The 12,914-nt window shown below is 36.7% G+C and overlaps 2 protein-coding genes across 3 annotated transcripts; both read right to left on the bottom strand.

Annotated features, from left to right (window-relative positions):
* Window positions 1-1,178: 1,178 nt before the first annotated feature.
* On the bottom strand, window positions 1,179-12,680 carry LOC123318813 (disks large-associated protein 5). Of its 2 annotated transcripts, none has more exons than XM_044905558.1 (9): window positions 12,549-12,680; window positions 12,038-12,484; window positions 11,628-11,988; window positions 10,627-11,275; window positions 9,228-9,364; window positions 6,811-7,168; window positions 1,765-1,877; window positions 1,402-1,537; window positions 1,179-1,344 (listed from the first exon to the last, which is right to left on the bottom strand). In XM_044905558.1, the coding sequence occupies exons 2-9, from the start codon at window positions 12,481-12,483 to the stop codon at window positions 1,277-1,279; spliced, it is 2,268 nt and encodes a 755-aa protein (XP_044761493.1). In that variant the 5' UTR covers window position 12,484; window positions 12,549-12,680; the 3' UTR covers window positions 1,179-1,276. The 2 variants fall into 2 exon arrangements, with proteins under 2 accessions (XP_044761493.1, XP_044761494.1); XM_044905559.1 differs by having other exon boundaries at window positions 10,627-11,260.
* On the bottom strand, window positions 2,607-5,715 carry LOC123318815. Its single transcript, XM_044905560.1, has 2 exons — window positions 4,938-5,715; window positions 2,607-2,725 (listed from the first exon to the last, which is right to left on the bottom strand). The coding sequence occupies exons 1-2, from the start codon at window positions 5,713-5,715 to the stop codon at window positions 2,688-2,690; spliced, it is 816 nt and encodes a 271-aa protein (XP_044761495.1). The 3' UTR covers window positions 2,607-2,687.
* Window positions 12,681-12,914: the final 234 nt, after the last annotated feature.

Here is a 12,914-nt window from a genome sequence, read left to right as displayed (position 1 = left end):
TTAAAAAGGTGTAGTTCAGGTATCACCAATTGTGCCCACCCTGTACAGGGTGCTTTGTCAACCTTCACCCTTGAACTGGAATTATCAACGCGAATCAATATTGCACTACAGTGAAAATGTGATCAAAATTGAATGAGCTTTACCAAAGTTATTGATGAAAGTAAAATCGGTCGAATAGGACAAATCACATTGTAGAGTCTCAATATATAGAGGCCCCAAGCCATAAACAAAACATTGTTTCGAAAGTGTCTTGACTAGTGTAGGTAAACTTCTCCTAAAATCTGAGAGGACCATTTGTCAAAAACTTTTCTAAGAAAAAAATTCTGAGGTACCATAACTAAGCTAATATTGTTGGCTGAATAATTCGGACGGTAAAACAGAGGTCCGGCAGACGGCGATTGCCTACCCTACGATGCCTAGATTCACGGGCCGCCACTGGTTAGTACCCCCAGTTACAATGACTTTCTGAGGTCTGACTGCTGTTAGAATTAAAGAGATGTTTTCACAAAAAGCTTGACAGTTAAGTCTTTTGGCCTTCCTGATCTCTTTATGATTTTTCAGTGTACCACTGTCAATTAAAGTTTGTCCGGACCTGTTGAAGAGCCGACGGACCTCCTTTCTGGGGTTTGACAGGTTTTCATTCCACCAAGGAGCTTAGTTGCTTGTTCGAGATTTAATAAATAACTAAGTGAAATGCCTCTATTATCACCCCATTGATCCCCATTCTTCTTTTAACTCCAGATCGGGATGATTGTGTTTTGCACCCATTATTTCGATCTGTTTTGAATTATTTTTCTTATTTTTCATACGGGTCCTGTGAAGAGACCAATGAGTACTAATTTCTAAGGTTCCGAATCAAGTACGACAAGGTGGTATCTCACTAGAACTCGATTACCTTGTGCTCAGAGAGTGTTAGTTCGTCCATCACCTTCCAAGAAATAAATAATTTTCCTGGCAGCAAAACATGCGATGGTTACGTTCAGGACTTTTTCCCTGCTCTTGTGACAAAAGTTGGTGTTCTCCCTACTTTCAAGGTCACGAGATTAAAGGTTCGGAGACAATGTGTGATTCTAACATTTCTAATCAAGATATTTTTTCAATCTTCAAATTATCTTGTATATCTTATTTTTTCATGGCTTCGACACTCTTTGGAAATGGCATTTCAGTGAAAAAGCAAGTCAGTTGAAGGATACCCATTTATTGCAGAATGATGCATTACAAAACAACAAATATAAAAAATAAACAATAATTAAAACATCCATGTTGAACAATAAATTCAATCAAAAACCAGTTTGCTTTTATTTAAACTTAATCTTTCTGATTTTCTTGATGGAAGTGGAGTACCTGTTGAAAAATAGATTATTCGATCTCAGCAATCTTGAAAACTGAAATATTACTCACCTTTAATAACACGACTTGAACTCAAACTATCATTATCACCACCTGTACTATCTCTCACATTTTGAAACACTACGGTTTTTCTCTTTTCAGATTTGACGGAACTTGACTTCAGAATGCCTCTTGCAGGAGTAGATATCTGTAATAAAATTGAAACTTTCAGAATTTTCCTGCGGTTTTTTATATCAGAGGTGCGTGAAAACGATAAGACTGATATGGAAAACATGGATTCAGTTTTTCTAACCTAACCTAACCTAACCTAACCGGAATTTATGGAATATATAAAGAATCCAAAAACTTGACTAATTACTTGGATTATCCACAACTAACAATTTTGAAATTGAGGAAAAATTCTGTGCAACTTACCTCATTTTGTTCTTTATTCTTTGACCGTCTGCTTGGAGTGTTTTTCTTACTGGCAATTAAGATTTCTACGTCCGAGTCAGATTTCAAAGTTTTCATACGGTTTTTTCTAGCAGCTGGAAAAAATATTGATTTTAGTTCAAATAGCTACTACTAACTAGAGAATTATTTCGGAATAAGATGAAAATGGCAACCCCAGGATATCATCCAAAACTGGTTGTAGTGCTACAGAAAGAAGGATAAAATAAAATCTTCGGCAGGAACTATCGACAAATTTTCATTTCGTTTTATTCAGCTTACAAAAGTATCTACTTGAGACAGTCGATTTATATTTGATTTTAAATATAAAGCAGGTATGAAAGTCAACTGAAACGAAGCTCTAGACTCTAGATTGTGATCTTCACAACCCACTTAGTCCACACGACGCCCGAGTAAATCACCATTTAGCATTGTGGACCATTACTACTAGGTGATAGGTTTATCTTTCCCTAATCTGACCAACAGATGAATTCCACCGATATAGTCGAGCCTTACGTCCAGTTTCATAATCAAATTAAAAGTCACTTTAAGCTTAAAGCTTTCTTTATTGTCATTTTTAGTAGGGTTAAAGGAAGCTTTAAAACTAAGGCGACTTTAGGTTTGATTATGAAACCGGCCGTTAGACATCTAAAACGGCACTATACGACCGCACTTTTATCACTAAAGCATCTAGGGCTCTAGGCTTTAGAACTATTCGCTACCGGACGCTCTACCGGAGAGCTTCAGATCTTTTAAGTACCAAATAAATAAACTTCCATCATATGCCAAGGTGAATTTCTCCTTTTAAAAGCATATAATAATAATAATAATAATAATAGGCCTTTATTACCAATTCAATGACACAATAGAAACATAATTTATCAATTACAACACTCACAGGGCGGAGTTCAGATGGGTGAATGCCCTCTGTTCTTCCACTCAAACCCTGATAAAAAAAAAAAAGTTATTTAAAATTCATAATACAAAAAAAAAATTCATAATACAAAGCACTGAGTCCCACAAAAAATAAGGAAACTTGATATCAAAGATTGACTCGTTATAAGTCAGAAAGAATTTTAACATCAACAAAACTAAATAAGACCCCGATGTACCAGCCTACCGGCGCGCACGCTGTTCACTGAATAATTGATCAAAGACACGACACCTAAAAGCAGACACGGAAAGAGTTCGGAAATCAATGTATTGGTTGTAGAGTTTATAGATATTGAATGAAAAAGATCTCTCAAATAACGTTAGTCTATGGGGAGGGGACGAGATGAGGCCACGATTCCTTATATTCAGATTATGAATATCGGATCTAAATTTAATTTTCCTATGGAGATAAGAAGGGATTCCAGACGTCAACACCCTGTGATAAAGAACCAGTGCAGAAAGCTTGAACCTATTCATCATATTGAGCCATTTGATTTCATCGAGCTTATGACTTATTCTGTCAAATTTCCTGATACCATAGATGAATCTAAGACAAGAATTCTGAATTTTCTGAACCTTTCCGATAGTCTCCTGATCCAAACAAGCAAAATAAACTGCCGAACAATAGTTAAAACCAGAAAGAACTAATGAATTGCAGAGTGTAGCTTTCAAATCTCTAGGAAGGGAACGTCTGTGCGGATAAAGTAGGCGCAGACTCAATATAGACTTCTGGACACAAGATGCAATGTGGGTTCTGAACCGCAAGTTATGGTCCAAGAACAGACCCAGATTTTTCACACAATCTACTACCGGAATCATTACATTCGCGATCCTCAACTCAGCATTCAGACTCAAGGCACTGCAGATATCCCCATTACCGAAAAAAATGGCCTTTGATTTGGACGGATTCAAAGTGAGCTGGTGAGCTTCAGCGATTTCACTCATAATTTTGAGATCCTCGTTCACTCTCGCAATGCCCTGCTCTAACTGATCTTGAGGAAAACTATAGTATAGCTGTGTATCGTCCGCATAAAAGTGAGCAAGACAGTACTTCAAAAAAGTAATCATATAATGAGTATAAAGCACGAATAGCAGCGGTCCCAAGATCGATCCCTGAGGAACACCCAGCAAAACCTTCAAGGGATCTGAAATGACATCACCAAACCTGACCTGCTGAGTCCTATCTGAAAGATAGCTCTTGATGAAAGCCACGGCACTCGATGAAAAACCTGTGAAGCGCATAATAGAAAATAGGACGTCATGCACCAACGTATCGAATGCTTTCGAGTAATCCAATAAAATAAGGACTGTTATCAATCCCCTATCCGAAGCGGTCAAGATGTCATCAGTCACCTTGAGTAGGGCCGTTGTACAACTATGTCCCCGTCTAAAACCCGACTGCTCCTGTGGAATCACACTATACTTGTCTAAGTGCTCCCGGATTTGAACAGCCAATACCTTTTCCAAGATTTTAGACATAGTTGGAAGAATACTTATAGGACGTAAGTCCCCATAACTTTCAACCTTAGAAGATTTGGGTATAGGTAAGATGATCGACTTCTTCCACAATTCAGGAAAGTAGCTTTCAACAATGCAACTATTTATAATGTGGACAACGAACTGCAATATAAACGGACAGCATAATCTCAGAAGTTGCGAGCCTATATCATCAATACCTCTCGATTCCGACTTGATCTCACAGAGATACTTAGATACTATGTCTTCGTCCACTAAATGGAACTCAAGTTTCTCCTCAAACTCACAGAATGAGTTACTGTCGTAGAATCTCATCACCTTCTCAGACTTCCCAATATCAACTTGTCTTTGAGAACCATTGAAGTAATCATTCATCTCATCTACATTAGTCAGACTGTCAGGAACATCAATCAGCTTTTTCGTTCTGTTGATATTCAAATATTTTAGCTGTTTCCACATCTCACTTGTATCAGCTCCACGAAAGACATGTGAGAAATATTTTTTCTTTTCAACTCGAATAAGTTCAGTGGTAGAATTTCGGAGCAATTTATAAGCGTTCCAGTGATATTCCGATCTTGTCTTCTTGAATTTACTCTTGGCGGCGTCTCTCTCCTTCATTAGCTTTTTAATATTAGAGTTCAACCAAGGCGCAGGAGGTTTCGTGATGCGCTTAGAAACATATGGGGCGTGTTTATTAAACAGATTTAAAATAACAGAGTTGAAATAATGTATTTTATCATCGATCTTACGTATCCTGAAGATCGCCTGAAGATCAGAGCTAGCTAGTTCCTCCTGAAAACTTTCAAAGGAGAATTGAGTGAAATCTCTAAAAGTTGCGTATCGTTCAGTTCGCTCAGTTGTGAACCCACCATTCAAGGCAAAAATCGGCATATCGTGATCGCTATAGTGACAGTCCAAGACATCCGTATATTTGAACAGCTCAGGTTTATCTGTGAGAATATGATCAAGCAAAGCACGCTTTCTGGTTGGCTTTTTGACCAACTGATGTAATCCAAAAGTTTGAAGTGAGTTCAAATATGAAGATGAGTCAGAAGAATCAGGTTCCAAAACGTTGACATTCATATCCCCAACGACAATAAGATTATCAGCCAATGGCAAGGAAGCCATGGTGAGATTTTCTAGGTCATCAACAAGCACATGAGTACCCAATCTTCCCTCAACTTTAGGAGGCTTGTAAATCACACAGAAGAGCACTCTTTTAACTCCTCGTTCAAGTATAATGCATGTATTTTCCAAATTAAGATCCAAGTTGACGACTCGATAGTGTAAATTCTTTTTTATATAGATACCCGTGCCTCCCCCCCTAGTAGTTCTGTCATTATGAACAAAATTGTATTCCTCAATTTCAAATGAAAATGTTTCATCAGCACGAAGCCAAGTTTCCGTAACACCAACCAAATCAAAATTATGATTCAATATTGTATTTCCGAACTCTGAAAAATTGGCAGAAAGCGAACGAACATTCAAGTGGGCACCGGTAAGCATAGGTTCTGATCCCCCATTCATGAGATAAGAGTAAGAAAAAAATCGATACTATATAAAGAGAAAATGAAAGAGAGAAAAAAAAAAAAATATATTTAATAACAAAAATAAATAAAATTGGACCTTATTCGCCCGAACCAGTGCTTCCTCCTGCTACAACGGATTCCAGTCTCCCTCCACCCAACTTAACCAAATCAACATCAGATCTTATGAGCATCTTTCCAGAACCAAATTTAGCATAAATTTTTCCATTCGAAGTCCAGACATCCCTACCCCCGATCCTCTCCATAACACGTTTAAGAAGGGAGTAGTTATACTTTGTCAGATCCTCAGCAATGACCAGCTTAGTTCCCTTCAGCTTACTTTTATTTTTGAAGACAGTGTTACGGGACTGCAGTGAAGAAAAATGTACAATAATGGGTCTCTTCCTCATCGTATCAGATCCCACTCTATGGCAAAGATCGATCTGTACATCACCTCGTTGGAGTTTCAGTTTTTCGCAAAAGGTTTTTTTGACAACTGAAGAGAGGTCTTCACCTTTTTGCTCTTCCATACCGAGCAGCCTTATACACTTGCGACGACGCTGCTGATCAAAATGATTCAGCTGCTCCCTTAAAATCACATTTTCCTCTCTAAGAACGTTCAATTCAGCTTCAACAATGTCAATCTTCTCATTCAGGGAATTCCATTTCTCATCCAGTTTATCAATTACCAGATTAGCGACAGTATGTGCCAGCGTTGATAAGATTAGTTTATCGTTGAATGATTCACGAATGATATCTTTAACATCTTTCTGTTGTTGTGTTGTCAAGACCATTTCGATATAAGAGAGAAATCGCAATCAATATCTGGTTATTCTTACTAGAATTCAGGCTATTCGGCCGTAGGTTCGTGAGCCTTAATGAAGAGGACAAGATGAGATCTCCAAAGTCCGAACGACAATTATTATGAAGAATTGAAAAACACAAAGGATGGAGCGAACGACGGTACGACTAGCTTGTACTACAACACATGAGCGAATGAATATGAGTGAACTTACCTTTAGCAACTGTGAAAAAATGTGCAATCTTGACAAACGATTTTAATAAAAAATTGATTATGAAGATAGATGTAACTCACCTAAAATTGTTTCCTTCAAAGTTGAAGAAGCCTTCAAAACTTTTTTGGGACCACTTTTCTTCTTTTCCTTGGCAGCAATTTTAGGAGTTTTTATCTTTGGTTCTTTTTCAAGCCAGTTGTTCATCTTCATATCTTCCAAGTTTTGAAATCTCTTGTCCAGATCCGATACCTGTTTGTACATCATATCCCAAAAGCCATGGAGGTCCTCGCATTTTATCCTCATATCCAGTTCATCATTTGTTTGACATTTCTCTATTAGACCACGGAACTGGTTGAATTTCTTTGTGATCAGAAGATTGGATTGACCAATAGTCATATCGATTAGACCACATGCGTCTTCGGAAAGATCAGCCTCATCCTGGAAGAAGAAATAGGAAAGCTGAATATACAGGGTGTATTTGAAGGTGAGGCTTTTTTTGAACAGAAGGCAGAACTGGTCAAAATGGAGCGTTTCACCTAAATCAAATATAAAACTTTCAAAATGACAAAGTTGAAAAAAAATTGAAAATGATTACTGAAATAGATCCTAATACGACCCTAGACCGTTTGTTAGCTAAATTATCGCAAAGCAGTGGGAAAAACATATCTCATGTGGTTTCGTTTAGGATATTGGCTCGTTCGATATTTACGTGTTAATGAAAATGGAAACTTGGGATTGCCGAATTGTTCTTATACTTTTTTAGTAACTTATACGATTTTTTTATATGGCTCATTCCAATACCAACTGACAGAAGAGACTTAGGACACAAGTGTAAAAATACAGGGTGGTCCAGATCGTAACCAAGAAATTTTAACCACGTGTTCTACATCAAAAATAAGCCTTAGTTTGTCACATAAACATATGTCGAGAAATGTTTCCTCTCCTAGATACGGGGTGTTAAAATTATAGAAAAAACAATGTTTTTTATTAATAACTCTCACACTGCTTGAAATATTTTTATGAAATTTGAGGAATAGGTTTTGAGCGTCAAGGAGCACTTTTTGCATAATATCATTTCTTTTTTATTCTACCAGTGGCGTCCGTACTGCAGCGAGACTGAATATTTTCAGATAAAAAATGATACGCCACTGGTTCTTCCGATAATAAAAATTACTATTTAAATCCTTATTTAATTTGGAGCAAATTCGGTCTCTTGACTTTTTGCTGTACGAGGCACCGTTTCCGGTTAAAAAAATAAAACACATTTTATATGGTAGGTACATAATAATAATAAGACTATTTTTGCTATATCAAATTTTGGCGATTTCTTCATGCATGAGAATGTCTTTTATTTTTATAACCGGAAACGGTGCCTCGTACAGCAAAAAGTCAAGAGACCGAATTCCCTCCAAATTAAATAAGGATTTGAAATAGTAATTTTTATTGTCGGAAAAACCAGTGGCGTATCATTTTTTTATCTGAAAATAATCAGTCTCGCTGCGGTACGAAAGCCACTGGTAGAATAAAAAAAAAAAGATATTATGCAAAAAGTGCTCCTTGACGCTCAAAACCTATTTCTCAAATTTCATAAAAATATTTCAAGCAGTATGAAAGTTATTAATAAAAAACATTTTTTTTTTCTATAATTTTAACACCCCATATCTCGGAGAGGAAACATTTCTCGACATATGTTTATATGACAAACTAGGGCTTATTTTTGATGTAGAATACGTGGTTAAAATTTCTTGGTTACGATCTGGACCAGCCTGTAGAATAATAATACTTCGAAATCTCACCAATAACATTCGTCTAAATTATTCATGAATTTTTTCACAATGGGCATGACAATATTCTTGCTTGAACATTCCAACAATCGTCGTAAAAATGGGATGAAATGGAGAAACATCATAACACTTTTTCAACATAACATAAGCACTTTCAAGAAACTGCTTCGATTTTCTACATTATTTTTTACCCTAAATTGCACGACACAACAATTATGATTCCCTCAAAAGTGACCTGATGCATCTAATCCGATGAACTTGGTACTGAACCATTCATTACTGTCCAGCCATATATTTATGTTTTGTTTCGTTTTTGCGATGCCGTAGTCACCTTCCACAGTCCCGTACTTGAAATTCAATTAAATTTTGTCGAACTTCTAGGGGTTCTATCTCAGCAATCTTGGATATTTTATATAGACAATTTTTTGTTAAACGACTTATTTTCATGATTTCTGGATGCTTTGTGTCTGTATTGATTTCGATTATCACTGTCTGCCTTGATTTTGAGTAGGTTTTACCTTTTGCATTATATTTGCTAGTGTATCAATTTGAAAAGGTACCGCCCCTAATTTTTTGGTTTCCATAAAAAATCTGAAAAATGCAAAAAGAGGTAACCTATGGTTTGCGGGGGATATTTTATAAGGTTGATTGCAATCATTTTGTACCCTGAACACATGATGACACATAAATAAATTTAAAAAAGTTTTACATACTTTGTAATTCTGCCATTTTTCACACAAGTTCTGAATCCTTTTTATTTCATTCTCGAGTTGCCTTGTGAAGTAAACAGCAGCCGCCTTAGGACTTCTGGGATCTGATGTACCAGACATGGAAGTATTGAGCACAGAGCCTAAAAAAATATTTTGCTTAAACAGATTGGGAAAAATGCGTTTTCAATTTAGGTACGAATAGTAAAGAAATTATTGGCAACAATATCACTATTGCTGGATGGAAACTTGTTCGCAAATTCTCTTTTTTATTCAAAAAACTAGAACGCTGTTCATTTAAAACGAAGATCCAGAGCGAATTTTTCAACAATTTCAAAATGTTATTAGTGACCTCTGAACCCTGAGTGTCCAGGTACCCAAATAATTTGCAGTCTGTTGCGACCCAATTTGGAGAGGTTAGATCTGCATTCGAGTATGTGCCTGTGTCGAATTGCAGAAATTTGATGTCAGCCTGACTGTTTGTTAGGATTTTTATTAACCTTCCCTTCCAGTCCCTGTCAAGTAGGTGATTGGCGCATTGAATAATGGGAAAGACTAGCACTGAGTGGTCTGTGACTGTTGACTCCAGCATCAGAGCCATGTTTGGATCTAGAACCATCAGTTAACAAGACCCTTGTAGATAGAGTTCCTTGTAGATATAGTTCCTTGTGGTAGAGCTAGTAATCTCAGTTGGCAGCAGAGCAAATAAGGTTCTGTCTGGGCTGGTTCTTGTAATTACCAGATCAGTTCTCATGCCTAGCACCTCGTCAGCCACCAGTTGGGCTAAGAGATGGTTTGGCACGAAAATAAGTTTGTCATGAACGTTCACGATTAGGTTGTAGAGCCTGTGAGTTGCTAGTCTCGCTTCTCCATGCACAAAAATGTGAAGGAGAGGGTGGTCTAATAGAGTCTCCATAGACGCGGTTGGAGTAGAGCGGAATGCCCCTCAAATCACGAGGCAAGTTTGTTTGTGTTCTGTGCAGGACATCAGGCAATGCCGTCGTAAGTGACTACTGGTCTAATCACCGTGACATAAAGCCTGTGGAGCTGCTCCGGCGCTATCCCCCAAGTTTTTCCACAAATTCTTTGATAAGCCCACAGAGGGTGTCTGGCTTTGTGAATGATTTTCTCCAAAGGGGAGTTTCAATGAAGCTTTCTATCTAGGTTAATACCCAGATATTTGGCTTCTTCCACAAGTGGAATTTACCTACCATGAAGAGTTGTAATTTGAAATTTTTCCCTCCTTCCTAATGAAGGACACAATCATGGTTTTCACCATTTTCATCATTCTTTGTTTATAAAAAAAACGTTGGAAACAGGCCATTCGTTTTGCCCTAGCTCTTCTAGTTTCTGAGATCCCTTCAAGGAACATTGAATTTGAAACATCCATCCCAGAATAACTCACCGTTGAGAGATTTCCTCTTCTCAAATTCCCTTCGGGCTGCTACTTTTCCTCGACTCACAGTAACAAATGGACTGATGTAGCAAATCTCTTCTGGTCCTTTACTAGGAGTATTTGTAACACTATCTTCATTCAAATCAGAATTATGTTCAATGGGTTTCTTTGATTTAACAGGAGTGCTTTTCAGAGAACTTTCATCAGTCCTCTCCTTTTTTCGCAATTTCGCAGAAGATATCGATTCTTCTTCTGTAGTTTTTCTTCTTGTTCTCCTGCTACTTCTGCGGGGCGTTTTCTGCTGAATTTGTAGGTCAGCTGAAGTATTATTTATGTTAGAGTCCAGAGCATTCTGTGTCACTGATCTACGAGTCCTAATTTTCTTTTTCCCACATTGAGAGTCATCATCCTCTTTTGTCTGTCCATCTTCATGGTCCATATTTATTTTTCGACCTTCAATGAGGGAATTTTTAGAAGCGCTTCCATTTTCAACTGGAAGTTCAGAAATAGATTTCCTTGTAGATCTCTTCTTTGATATCAACTCCTCAGTATTATCAGTTTTTACACTCATAGTTTTCTTTTGGGACCTTGTTATTTTACGTGGCACTTCGGATAATGAACAATTAAGGTCATCAGTAGATTGCTGAAAAATTTCCGGCTATAACCAAAATGATTCATATTAACTCAAAATAATAATCAATTTGTTGTGTTCAATTGAGGACAAAATTTTTATTCATTGAAAATTACAATAGACTAACATTCAAACAATAATTTGAGTCATTCTAGGTAAATTTCAGGTGCTGAACTCTAAGTTGCAGCAAATCCGAACTAATACCATCTGATTTCTTAGGAAGAGTTCTAACTAAAAGAAAATAATTATTGAAATCTGTAATGGGGCAAAACTGGTACTGGAGTAGAAAATACATATAAAAGGTGCTAGAATATTTAAAATTGTGGAAGATGAGAAATTTTTTATCAGAGAATGATCAGAATTCACCACAATAACTTACTTGGGATTTACTTTTTATAGTACTGTTTATTTCCAAACATTTTCCCTCTGAAATTTTCTGAGCGCTAGGTTGAATTTTCTCATTTGTTGTTTTAATTGCTTTCCCAGACATCCTTGAATTTGTCTTTGAATTCTTTAAATTTTCTTTCTTTCTTTGTTCCATACGAAACTTTGAACTGATAGTCTCACATTTCTTGACTTCTTTTTGCTGTTTAGCAGACTTGAATCGAACTTCACTGCTAGGATTTGTTCTATTAGGAGCATTTTTCTGTTTGAAGTCTTTGGTTTTCTCAGATGCCTTTTCTGTCAATTTATTCTGAAGATTGCTGCTTACCGATTCAAGATTAGTTTTACACTTACTCCTAAAACTAAGCATTCTGAAATACTGCCAAACCTTTCAATAGAACTTACTCATTCATTTCTTTCTGAGGATGAAGTTTCATTGGTACATTTCCCCTGGAAATTATTGGCTTCCCCTTGATAGTTTTATATACATCATCTAATTTATCTGTTTGATCTACATGAAATACCTTGAAAGGTGGCTTAGCTTTTTTCTTGGATTCTAACTTTTTTTTCTCCCTCTCTTCCCTCCACTTCTTAAGTAGTTCCATCCTCTTATTATTACCTGTTACTCCTGACTGAGAAGCAATTGTACTTTTACCTTGTACCTTCTTTACTTGGGATACGTTAGGGGTCATAAGTGGAGATAGAGTATTTTCAGGGATGTTACGAAATTTGTTCAATAAAATATTCCGGTGCTCCTTCCTGTTAGTATGTAAAGCACTTCTCCGACTTTCCAGAGTTGCCGTACCAAACCCTCCTTTGGACTTAAATTGTTCGCGAATCCATTGGTCCATACTAAAATTAAATGGGAATTTAGGAAATTGCATCGATTAATCTCAAAATAAAATCACCAACGTACCTTAATTAAGAATTCAATGAAATGAGCAATGGTAATATAAAGATAACAATTCTGTAAGAATGTAAAAGTTTTTTAACTATTTGATGAATTAATCTTGACACAAACCTCAAAATTCAAACTTTCAAGAACTTTAAAACTTTAAACGGTTAAGAACACAGAACTTCTGCACACAGAATGTCCTATCTTCTCTTCTTCTCTCTGGTCTAGAACAGTGTTCTGTGTCTGGAATCCACCCATTTATTACCAAAGACTCCAAAGAGGAATTAATCTTTGTACTTGTATATAAAATATCCTATATCATATCTTTCAGCTCTACGAATTTTTTTCGAACAGATTGATGGCTGGAGAACACTGGATGTGTGATTG

This window comes from Coccinella septempunctata, chromosome 8 (genome assembly GCF_907165205.1).
Source record: "Coccinella septempunctata chromosome 8, icCocSept1.1, whole genome shotgun sequence".
NCBI lineage: Eukaryota > Metazoa > Arthropoda > Insecta > Coleoptera > Coccinellidae > Coccinella > Coccinella septempunctata.
The sequence above is the reverse complement of the archived record's forward strand: the minus strand, read 5'-3'. Positions and strand labels throughout refer to the sequence as shown.